Here is a 12,176-nt window from a genome sequence, read left to right on the forward strand (position 1 = left end):
TTTTCAGGGAGGCATTCTGATTTGTTCAGGCTTCAGGATGTCCCGCCCCCGCACACCCCATTGGCTCCTCCCAGGGAAGGGCTGCCCCAGTCTAGAACTTGCCCTGGATTCTCTGATCAGCTCTGGAGCTGGGAGAATGACATGTGCCTGTTATTCTCACTCACGGAATTTCTGCCTGCCCCAAGGAGCCAAGGCGGCCTGATTTCAAAGCAGACCAGCAGAAACCTCCCAGCCTCCCACAGCGCTCAGGACTCCAGTCACCTCCGTTGTTTCGCAGGCTGCCGTGCTTTCCTCCTTCTTCCTCTCCTCCTCCTCTTGTTCCAGCTCCTTAATGCTCTCTTCCAGCACGTTGGGCCAAAAGTCACCCTCAAAGTAAGGCAGTTCCTTGGCACTTGTCAGCCGGTCCTCCGTTGCTTGCTTGAAGATGTCCTGCAAAAACACCACGAGAGGCTTAGTTACGATGGCGGAAAGGATGACACCCCCAGCAGATGCAGCAGAGGCCCAGGATCCTACAGGGTGAGGCTCCTTTAGCACAATCTGGTTCCTAGTACTTGTAGGCTCTTTCCTATGTCTCATTTCGGCTTGTTCACTATCTTTTGAGTGTCTGCTCTGCTAAACGGCCTTATTCCCCAGCAGATGGGTTTAGGATTGCAGCCAAAGCCTATCGCACACCAGGCATTTGTGAAAAAACTACATGCCACTGTGCTGAAGGTCATAAAATAAATACTCCTTTTCATTTAAATAATAATAAGTAGATGATGATAATGATAATTTATTTATACCCCAGCCACTGGTTTCCTCAGCCACTCTGGGCGGCTCCCAACAAAATTTTAAAAACATGATCAAACATTTAAAAATTCCCTAAACAGGGAATTCCCTAAAATACTAAGATGCCAAATTAGCTGCTTTTAAAATTTCTAATATGGATGCTTAAAAACAACAACCCCCCTCTTAGCCTGAAGGAGCTGAGCCTTAATCTCAGAGAGGCCTGGCCAGCCTGCCTCCCAGCTGCACCAGCAACCAGCCCCCCTTCCCCCTCACCTTGTAGTCATGAATGATCCTCTCCGCAAAGGCCTTGTCCAGCATCTTCTTGTACCATTCCTGCAGGCGCTTGGGCTTGGGGATTTTCTGGTCAGGAGGGTGGCAGTGGAAGATGTAATCATCCCCCTCACTCGGGGGGCAGGCCCAGATGTGGCCCGTCACGTACCTGGATGCCGCACAAAAGCAGAAGCATCCCAGTTAAGGACTGTCCCGCAAAGGATCTCAGGATGGCCTCTGCTGGGAAACTGCTCAGTTGCAGGCCAATGACACAAGGCTGTGCTTTCTCAGACTTACTGCCCAGGGATGCCTTGGGCCCACACCTGAAGGTATTTTACCACCCACGAACGGGAACATCCAAGGACCAGAGGGAGGCTTGGAAAGCGCATCTGCCCCACCTTCCCTCTCCCAGTGTGTCCTGCATCAGCCTCCACCACCAGCCACCACAACCTGGGGGAGCTCCAACATCTGGCCGCTTCTGCAGCTGTTTCTGCTGTGGCTCAGAGTTGAAGCAGACCAGCAATGTTTCCAGAACTAGTGCATGGGACCTTGTGGCCAGAGCACCAGACAACACACTTTTTTGCACTGAAAAGCCTTCATAATAACAATAATATATTTTTATTTATACCCCGCCCTTCCCAGTTCAAAAAAACGGGCTCAGGGCAGCTAACAACAAATTTAAAACACTTAATTGATGCAACAAAAAACAGCATAAAATACAGTATAAAACGTATTTTATTGGGTGGCGAAAATCCACCCAATTAGATGATCACCAGGGCTAGCTGGCTAAATTAGTCCTATTTGGGCCAGCGAGGAGACCAGGGGAGAATTAGCTATGGGATCCCAGAGCGGGTAATCTTCATAAAAAGGGGAGGGGGAGGGAAGGAAGGGGAATAAAAGATCAGGCTGTTTAAATTGAAAGCCAGGTGGAATAGTTCTGTCTTACAGGCCCTGCGGAAGGAAGTTAAATCCTGCAATGCCCTGGTCTCATGGGACAGAGCGTTCCTCCAGGTCAGAGCCATCACTGAGAAGGCCCTGGCCCTGGTGGAGGATAGTCTGACTTCCTTAGGGCCCGGGACCTCTAAACTAGGGTTATTCATGGACCTTAAGGTCCTCTGCGGGGCAGACCAGGAGAGGCAGTCCTGTAGATACAAGACGACCCCACTTCACAACGCAGGAGCAAGCAGCACATAATGAGGCAGAGCCCCCCCCCCCGATGCGCCGATGCAAAGACGCCACAACACTCACCCCAGTTTCTTGACGTATTCCAGATAGCCAATAAGGATTTCATGATAGACTGCAGTTCGCAGGCATCTTGGGCGGAAGAAATGAATGCTATCTAAGTAGGAGATGTAAACACGCCTGTGACAAAAGGGAAGAGAGAGTTTGTGGAGTTGCGCTTGACAGCTACGTGGTTGTCCCCAAATGACAGAGTTGGAAGGAGGGTTGCCTACTGGGCCCCATCGTCATCACAATTCAAATGACCGACAATTTCAGGCTGTGTGTTTTTAACGTGTGGACAGAGCTAAATTGCATGCAGACCTAAGCAACAACATTTTTGACATCTGGGAATAAGAGAGAAGAGAAGGAGACTTCCGGTTCGCTGCGGAGGTTAATGGCGGTGAGCTCCGTGTCGTCCACTTAAGGGACGACACGGTCCAGGCAAATAGAGGCTTGGACTTCATTTTGGCGGACAAAGCAAAAAAAAGAGGAGTGATTTTTTACGTTAATCCTGCACTAGAACCCAAATTGATTCAGAAGGATGAAAAAGGTAGGATTTTAATAATACAAATAAAAATTCAGGGAGAGAAGGTGATCTTGGTAGGAATTTATGCACCCAATGAGAAAAAAGCAGTCTTTTTAAAAAAACTGGAAAGAGAATGACTTGAATTTGCAGATCAAAAGATGATTTTAATGGGAGATTAGAAAAAGATAGATCAGCTAGGAAAAAAGAAACAAAAGAAGGCAGATTACCAAAGACTTTTTTTGATTTGGTCAAACTTTGAATTTGATAGATATATGGAGAACAAGACACCTGTTTGACAAAGAGTTCACTTATTATAGCCATGTTCATGATAGTAGTTCAAGAATAGACTCTTTCTGGATATCCAAAGTGTTGGAACCTCGAGTTAAAAAAATTGAGATCGATCCCAGGACATTTTCAGATCATAATTCCTTGACAATGGAAATACAAAAAGAAAGCCAAATTTCATTCAGATGGAGACTGAATGAAGATTTATTAGATGATCAAAAATTTATGGGAAAAGCTAAAAAGGCCTTCAGTGATTACTTTGAAACAAACACTCAAGGACAGACAAAATTGCAGACGATCTGGGATGCAAGTAAGGCGGTAAGGAGGGGACTGTTTTAAAAGAAATTGAAAGAAAAAAGGGGAAAAGATTTTAGATGAAATTGTGAATAAGGAGAAACAATTGTCAAAGAAAGCAAATAAAGAACCAGTCAAATAGGCAATTAGAATATTACAAACACAATATTCTATGATAGTTGATGAGGAAATCAGCTGGAAAATAAAAAGAATGAAACAAAAATATTTTGAGCATGCCAATAAATCAGGAAAACTGCTAGCGTGGCAGCTGAAGAAAAGTGAACAAAGGATAGAATACCTGGAGGTCAAAAATGAAAAGAAAGTAGCAATGATGTTTATAGATGCCGAAAAAGCTTTTGACAATGTCTCTTGGAATTTTATGACAAAATTACTTGAAGAAATTAATTGCGGACCCAATTTTTTAAAAGAAATACAAGCAATATATTCAGAACAAAAAGCTAAATTAATTGTAAATCAGGTGATAACGGCTGATTGTAAGATACAAAAAGGAACTAGACAAGGTTGTCCATTATCACTGCTTTTGTTCATCCTGGTCCTGGAAGTACTTGCTAGAAATATAAGAGCAGACAAAGAGATCAGTGGGATAAAAACTGGGAAAAGTGAGTTCAAACTGAAAGCATATGCTGATGATTTAGTGATTACAGTAGAAGATCCAAAAAACTCTCTCCCTACAGTTATAGAAAAGATTCAAAAATTTGGGGAAGTGGCAGGATTTAAATTAAATAGAAATAAAACTAAGTTATAAGTAAAATATTTGAAGGAAGAAGAGAAAAAAGAGTTGGAGCAAAGCATTGAGATAGAAGTCCATAAAAAAGAAACTATTTAGGGATATGGTTAACTGCAAAAAATATAAATATTTACAAAGATAATTATGAAAAAGTGTGGCTTGGGATAAAAAGAAATTTAGAATTTTTGGCATCTGGGAACAAGACAGACGAGAAGGGGAGAAAGAGACAAAAATGGAACCAAGGCAAAATTCAGGGAAATGTGTCTCATTGGCAAGGCAAGTAGAACCACAGCCCTTCCTTTCCTGGAGCCCCACCGGAAGCAATGCCACGTACCTGGTGTTTGGGGGCGGGCAATCCCAACCGTATTCCTGCACATGCATGCCAAAGAAACAGACGTCCACGCCATCTATCTCTTCAAAAGCAAAGAGAGCCTTTGTGCGATAGGGGAAGGACTCGGCCATCTCACGAGAGTCTACAAATCTGATGGAAAGAGAATGCCGTCACCAGCCACTTCATTGGAAACATACTCCCCAGGAACTACTAGGATGGGCTGATTATCAATGGCAACAGAGCCCCTGCTATTCTCAAGGAAGCCTTCCTATACGATTAGGTTATGAGTGAAAGCTAGACTGGAAACAGGCAGCTATCTTTGGAACAGGCCAGTTAGGCTTTGTCCCGAGGGAACTGGGAATGTTTAGCCTGGAAATGAGAAGGTGGCCACCTACAAGAAACGTCTGACCTCTGTAATTGCCAACAAGGGTTTTGCCACCAAGTACTAAGTCATCTTTTGCAAAGGGATCAAATACTTATTTCACTCATTATAATGCACATCAATCTCTTCTGGGTTTCTGGGGGTTTTCCTGTTGTTATTCTGTCTCTCACAGCTACAACAAACCTACCATTAAAATTATGGACGGGTCATTTCTTTGTCAGAGGGCAAACGGGCAAATTTAGCAGGGGATCAAATACTCCCCCCCCCTCACTGTACGATAGCCACCTTCAAGGGCTGTCACATGGAAGATGGAGTGAGCGTGTTTTCTGCTGCTACACAGGGCAGGGCACAAACCAAAGGATTCCAGTTACAAGAAAGGAGATGGCGACTCAACATCAGGGAGACCTTTCTGACTGTAAGAACTGTTCAACTGTGGAACAGACTCCATCCTGGGAGGTTTTTAAGCAGAGGTTGGACGGCCATCTCTCACGGAAGTTTTACATGAGATTCCTGCATTGCAGGGGCTTGTCCCAGGTGACCCTCAAGGTCCCTTCCAACTCTACCATTCTATGATACTGGGCTCAAGACAGCCCACTGGCTAGGATCTTGCATGAAAACAGCTGAAAATGACCATATTTGGGGAATTTCCCCCAAGCTGATTCCAGCTCTATGTGCTGCTGCTATGCACTCAACCAGGTCTTCTCCTCACCGGCCTATAAAGCACATTAAAAAAAAGATTCTATGGAGACAAAATGCTAATAAAAAGGTAAAGGGACCCCTGACCATTAGGTCCAGTCGCGGACGACTCTGGGGTTGTGGTGCTCATCTCACTTTATTGGCCAAGGGAGCCGGCGTACAGCTTCCAGGTCATGTGGCCGGCATGACTAAGCCGCTTCTGGCAAACCAGAGCAGTGCATGGAAACACTGTTTACCTTCCCACCAGAGCGGTACCTATTTATCTACTTGCACTTTGACGTGCTTTCGAACTGCTAGGTTGGCAGGAGCAGGAACCGAGCAACGGGAGCTCACCCCGTCGCAGGGATTTGAACCGCCGATCTTCTGATCAGCAAGCCCTAGGCTCTGTGGTTTGACCCACAGTGCCACCCGTGTCCTTGAAAATGCTAATAGTATAATTAAGAATTAATATTTCTGTAGTCAGAATAAATGAAATGGTGCAGATGACAACTGTTTCAATAGTTTGGTAACCATGTGCGCCTGCTGAGGAAGGCCAGAACTCACCTGGATTTCATCCCCGGTTTCACTTCCACTGTTTTATCTGAGCTGGCCACCACTCTCACAAACACTTCGCCAGCTTCCGGGTGATTCTGCCGTCGCAAAAATTTATTGACTCTCTCTTCCAAATGGTTTCCTAGGCGGGTGGTCTGCAACCCTACAAGGGAAAGTGCAAGGAAAAAGCTGTGGGAGGAAGTCACCCTTGGGAGGCAGAGAGAGAGCATCCAGATTCCCACCACGTTCAGGTCAGACTTAGAAAAATGTAAGGCTTGGTCCCCTTGCTGGGCTCCCTTTGAAACCAATGGGGAAAGATAGTTTGGGTCGGGCTCAAAGCCAGCTTTGAAAAACGATGTCTGTTTTCAAAGGCGAGCTGAGAAGAACTGAGCAGGAAGCCAAGGGGAAGGCAGGGAAGTGTTTGTGTCTGAAGGCTCCGTGGAACAAGAACATTTATCTGGCTAGCAAAGGCATGTTGAGTCCTGCCTACTTTCTGAAGTGGCACAATGCATAAATAGTGAATCTTGCCCTCTCAGTTGTGGAGACTCCTGGCAGCATCAAGGGCCATTCTTTTCACATTTCCCTTTTCAAGGTCTACCACCCTCTGAACCCTAAACATGTTTATACTCCTCTCCACAAACTATGCATTCTCCTTTTTTAGCCAACTTTCCCTCTTATTTCAGCAATTTCCCTTAACCTTACCACAGCCTCCAAAATAAGTTACTATCCCACAACAATCTGGTACTAACTTGCTTACTTAGACACCCAATGTAAATCCTAAAAGATCCCAACTCAATTCGAAATACTTTGGTGATATCAGCAAACTGCCACTTCACTGCTCATCCCTGACAAGATCATTTGTGAACATGTGAAATACCACCAGTCCCAGAACAGATTCTCGGGGACTCAACTTCCTATTTCCCTTATTTGTGAGAAAGTCTGTTCCCTTCTGTCTTTCCTGCTTCCTGTTCTTTAACCAGCTCCCTGCCCAGAAGAGGAGTCCTGCCCTCTGATTCTGGGACTGCTGCATCTGCTCAGTAGCCTTTGGAGAGTGTCAACATGATTAATTGTACATCACAACAGTCAACTTACGACTTATTTGATGTTATCCACATACCAGTGCTGGGCATATTCTGTTTATTTGTAACAGATTACATGCTTTTACTTTAGTTTTAAAACTGCACCCTTGATTTTCCATTTCGACTGAAGCTTCCCTGCAGGATCTAGCCCAACAGCACCCCTTCCCCCGCAAGGTTACTTTCCAAAAATAGAGACCTTAGAAAGGTGCACAGGGGGTGCATTAAGACACTGTATTAAAAGCATCTTCATATACAACTAAGGAGGCCACAGACTTACTTTTGGCACTGAATTTGTTTTCTTTGCGTGTTCGACCAGTTTTCTTCAAGCAGTTGTCACACACAAAGCTAAAACCACAACAGAGAGCTAGTAAGTTATGAAAGTTAATATAGACACAGAGACAGTGAACACAGTGGCAGCCAAAAACCTCTCGGTGTTTCAGCCGCTTCTTCCTGTGCCTGGGCCTATCATCAAGGTGGGGCTCCATCCCACGCCAGCCCACTTTCGGGGGGCTCAATCTCCAGCCCTTCTGGCTTTCAGGGTGGCGTTTTGCCAGGTTGTGCTGCCACCAGATTGGGCTTAGGTTTGGTGCTGCCCGGCAGTCCATGGGCAAGATTGCCATGTTGTCTATTGACCACTGGGCAACACCAAACCTCAAACCAACCTGGCAGCAGCTTTGGCAGGATCTCCAAAATGGGCACATCCAACACCTGGCAGGGCAGTTCTTCTGGAGGGGAGATGCTACCCCAGAGGCCACAGCACCTGAGTGCTGAGAAACCAGGTGGGCCAAAGACCCTCTCTCCCCTACACTCCTTTAGAGGTCAAAAGACTTTGTGCTTGAACTGATGTTGTGTGAATGCCCTGGGGCCTGTGTGGCATCACCAACACGGACTGGAGCCCCCTTCCTTCTGTTTTCCTCTGACCCATTCATCTATCACCTTCTGGCAATGGACAAAGTGCGTACAAAAGCCTAGGCCTTGAGAAACCTGTTGGCAGCGAGGTGCCCCAAAACAAGGCAGAGAGTGAATGACAGGGAGAAACTGCTGAGAGGGCTGGCACTGGGCATCCCATGGGAAAGCAGAAGATGCCACTTGCTGGGTCTTTCAGGGGCATCAGCAGAGAGGGAGGCCTCTGGCTCAAGACCCCAAGGGGACTCGACCCCAAGGCGCTTGGGCAAATGCTGAGCTTCCAATCAAAACTTTGCATCTTTGCCAGAGTGCCGGCATTATTGTTTCAAATCATTTGAGCTGAAACAGAACCTAGGAAGTTTGCTAAAGCTTCACCAGCCCAAACCCCGACACCTTTCGAAGCTACTTACCCTGAAGGCCAAATAATGTCATAATGCAACACACAGATCTGGTGCATCTTCCGGCCACATTCCTTGCAGTCCACAAAGCTGAGGGAGGAAAGCAGGCAAGAGAACGAGCCTTGGTTTTCTTAAAGCGAAAATGTGGAAGCACAAAGAGGAGCCAGAGAATACTTCCCTAGTCACAAAACTTTAAATAATAACATAAATAATATTTTACATATCTGAGTGTTATAAGGAGATTATTAACTCACTTCCCCCCTCAAGTTTGTGAAACCTTTCACTTGGCTTTACAACCATGAATAAGAAAGGGTGATTTGAGCAATGTGTAATATTTTATATTGCCAGTATTTTTTTAAAAAAAATATAGTTTTCTTGGAATTTGGGTTTTTAAAAGGTTGAGGAGCCTCAGTGGACAATAAATATGAAATACGACGACAGTGGGCAATCTTGTTAAACATACAAGATACTCTCTGGGACACTCATGTTTGGCATTAGTAATAAAAAGCATTTTTAAAGCACTGAGTGTGAAGTCCTATCATGTCCAGCTTATGTTTTGCACTTTATAAAGCCATGATGAAAAAGTTCAAAGATGGCAGGCAGGAACAGGCATTTCATGGAAACCCCATTAAATCTGTCCATTGTTTGCGACATAGAGCCTCACTTCTTACTGACTCCCTGGGAAACTGCTGGAGCAGTTGAAGTAGAAACCGGCTCTTGCAGAAACATGGGGAGTGGAGCTGCAATACTTGCACCCATCAGTAGATGGTACAAAGACAACAGATTTGGCACAAAGAGCGCAGAGCAGCTCTGCTATGTCAGGACAAAGCACCACCGAGAGGCAGACGGAAACAGAAGCAGCTCCCACTTAGGGCCAGATGGCAAGAGAGGCTGTGTGCAGGTGCCGTGCGCTTGCTAACCAGGCAAAAAGCACACATGATGCAGGCGGGGATCTCCACAAACAATGATGAGGTCCTAATCTTTCCCAAATGAATCAGGCCTCCGAAAGCTCTGTTTGGGCTGGGTAATGAGCATCCACACCTGAGACACAACTCAGACCACAAGAGGAAATACTGAGTTGTGTTTGGCTAATAATCAGGGAGGATTGCAATAGGGAAACAGCAACACAAAAGGCAAAGTTATATTGAATTAGTTCGTTTTGGTTTAAGCAGAAACGGCCGCAAGCAAAGGATCTGCAGCTGAACAGCAACTGCTGCTGGAATCAAAATATGTTCACTCCACGGAGTCACATGCACTAATGTGTCTTTACGACATAAAGGCTAATGTGGTACAATAAACTGCCTGCCTGCCACTGCAATTCCTTTGACTCGACAAGGCAAAGCCTGGCTCATGCTACTTCTAGCCAAGGACTTTTAAAAAGTATGAAAAAGGGCTCCATGCTGAGATGTCTTGATACTTACGGCTCTGGGTCTAGTGTATCATTTTTCTTCTTCTCAAACTGATCTTTTGATATTGTTCTGCAGAAAGAGACACAGAGGAAGTTAAGTCTTGCACTTTGCTCTGCTTCATCCTAGCCAGGGAGCACCATCTGCAGAGGCAGGGACTCCTTCAGGACGCTCCCAAGAGCAAGTTTTAACCCTAATAAGGAGGATGTGGGGAGAAGGCAGCTCCCAGGCCTGGGAAGGGTGCAGTTTGCCGCTTTGGGATGGGGTCGCACTCCCCCTGGAGGAAGAGGGTGCCCCTGGATCCAAGGTGTCTGAGGAAGGTAAAAGGGGGCTCCAAGGCAAGGAGTGCCTGTTACCAGCTCTGGCTGACATTCCTGGGCAGGGATAGCTTGGCTATGGCAATCCACACACTGGTGCCTCGTGTCTGGAATACTGCAATGTGCTCCATGTGGGGCATCCCTTGAACCAGGTCCAGAAGCCCCAGCAGCAGCCCGCCAAGAAATCAGGACACCCATTCCGAAGGAGCTGCACAGGCGGCTGGATGGCTCCCAAACCAAGTTCAAGGTGCTTGTTCCAACACACAAAGCCCACCACGGCTCAGGACCTAGATATTTGACGATTCACTTGCTCCCAATTGGACCTGCTCATTTGTTATGACTCTGTGTTTGCAGAGCTGGGAGATGCATTCTCAGGGCTGGTGTCCCCATTATAGAGCGCTCTCCTCTCTCAGGGATGGCTGACCCTGGAGGGTTTGTAGCATTTATTCGCTCAAGCTTTTGGACTTGGCTAATTTTTTATGGGTAGAGACAGCATGTCTTCCCATTGGATCCACGGGACTTGTGCTATTGACATATTCAATATGTCAATTGCACAAGTTGTGCAATTTATTGCTGTGTATAATTTAGAGTCTATATTTTATATTGTACCTTGCTCTGGGATTATTTGAAGGAAGAGAGGGCCATAAACCTTTTAAACAAGCAAACCTTCGAACTAAATAATTGCCAGCCCAGTTATCCACACCAGCTATGACAGGCTATCAGCTAGTAAGAACAGATCCCAAGTCAACTCTATTCTTGAAGCCAATTTGAGAAAACACTTAGGCTATCATGTAGGTTAATGACAATACAGAAAGCTGCCAAGGGACATGGCAGCGAAGGGGCTTACAGGTCAGAGGGTCACCTAAGCAAGCACCACACCTACGGAGAATGAACAACATTCAGAGGAGTTAAGTTTTGGGCATCTTGCCTGGGCATTGAAAATCTGCTCTTAATTCACTTTTCGAAATCATTTCAACCAGCCTAGATTATTAACCACAAATTGCAGAACACGGGGCTGAAGGCTGAGGCACAAGGGTTTACCCAAAGCCGCCAAGTGTGTGAACTGGGGCCCTTCCGTGGGAACACTGTTGAACTTCTAAGTGCAATGCAACGCCAGCTCGCTATGCCAAAGGCCGGGAGATGTCGCTTTCTTGGGAGTGAGCCAAGCAGAAGTTGCACCTGGGGGGCTGCACCCTGAATGAGAAGCGCATCTCTTCCTGCTGCACCTGAGGCATGACGGAACCTGTCCTCTCGTTACTTTTACCCGGCATTTAAAGAAAAGAAAAGAAATTACTTACGTTTGTGGCTGGGCAGGGTCATCACCAAGGGTAACGTTTTCCCCCTGGATTTCAGTGAAACATCTCTCACAGAAGTGATACCTGTCAGCAAGAAGGCCATATTTGGGTGAACTGGTCCATCAAAACACAGAGCAACCCAAGCAAGGGAGCCACCAATCAGAGCAGGGCAGAGATCACCAAGGCGAGAGGAGGGGGAGCGTCGTTGGTTGGTCGATTGATGGGTCAGTGTGGCCAATGAGGAGGAGCAGAGGGGAGGGAAAGGGACAAACAGCACAGACAGAAGTAGTAAGAGACAGACACCAGGACACGGCAGAGCAGAAAGGCACGGCCAAGAGCGCAGGGGAGCATTCGGTCGCATTTCAGCTGCCACAGGCCACCGCCGGTGACCAGGAGAGGCTCTGGAGCAGACTTCCAAGGGCATCCGTTTCAGAATTTGGATCCAATTCTCAGGTCGGGTTTTAAGAAGCAAGCAGTCTCACAGTAGCCAGAATCATGAGACTGCCATTATTTTATTAAAGCCACAGAAGCAGGAACAATTTCAACATTGCCAAATGCATTAAAGCATTCAAGATTGAAAACCTTGCGTTAAATGTGACCAGCTGCTCAATTAAAATGTAGAAGAACACAAACGACACCCAATTCATACTCCAGACAAACATTTAACAGAAATGCATTCCTATCGCTCAGTGTTTCCAGTCACGTGTGTAAACTTTATAAACT

The 12,176-nt window shown here is 46.1% G+C and overlaps 1 protein-coding gene across 2 annotated transcripts in view; it reads right to left on the minus strand.

The window, feature by feature from the left end:
* The window catches only part of CREBBP (CREB binding protein), a 70,467-nt gene that overhangs the window by 4,204 nt on the left and 54,087 nt on the right, over positions 1-12,176 (minus strand). For both annotated transcript variants that reach the window (XM_053365759.1, XM_053365758.1), the window contains 9 exons: positions 11,457-11,537; positions 9,857-9,913; positions 8,448-8,525; positions 7,409-7,476; positions 6,065-6,215; positions 4,447-4,593; positions 2,287-2,400; positions 1,042-1,207; positions 262-429 (listed from right to left, as the gene is read on the minus strand). In XM_053365759.1, coding sequence (XP_053221734.1) covers positions 262-429; positions 1,042-1,207; positions 2,287-2,400; positions 4,447-4,593; positions 6,065-6,215; positions 7,409-7,476; positions 8,448-8,525; positions 9,857-9,913; positions 11,457-11,537 — 1,030 coding nt within the window. The remainder of the gene's footprint in view (positions 1-261; positions 430-1,041; positions 1,208-2,286; positions 2,401-4,446; positions 4,594-6,064; positions 6,216-7,408; positions 7,477-8,447; positions 8,526-9,856; positions 9,914-11,456; positions 11,538-12,176) is intronic.

The sequence above is a fragment of the Podarcis raffonei genome, chromosome 14 (assembly GCF_027172205.1).
Source record: "Podarcis raffonei isolate rPodRaf1 chromosome 14, rPodRaf1.pri, whole genome shotgun sequence".
In the NCBI taxonomy this organism is placed as follows: domain Eukaryota; kingdom Metazoa; phylum Chordata; class Lepidosauria; order Squamata; family Lacertidae; genus Podarcis; species Podarcis raffonei.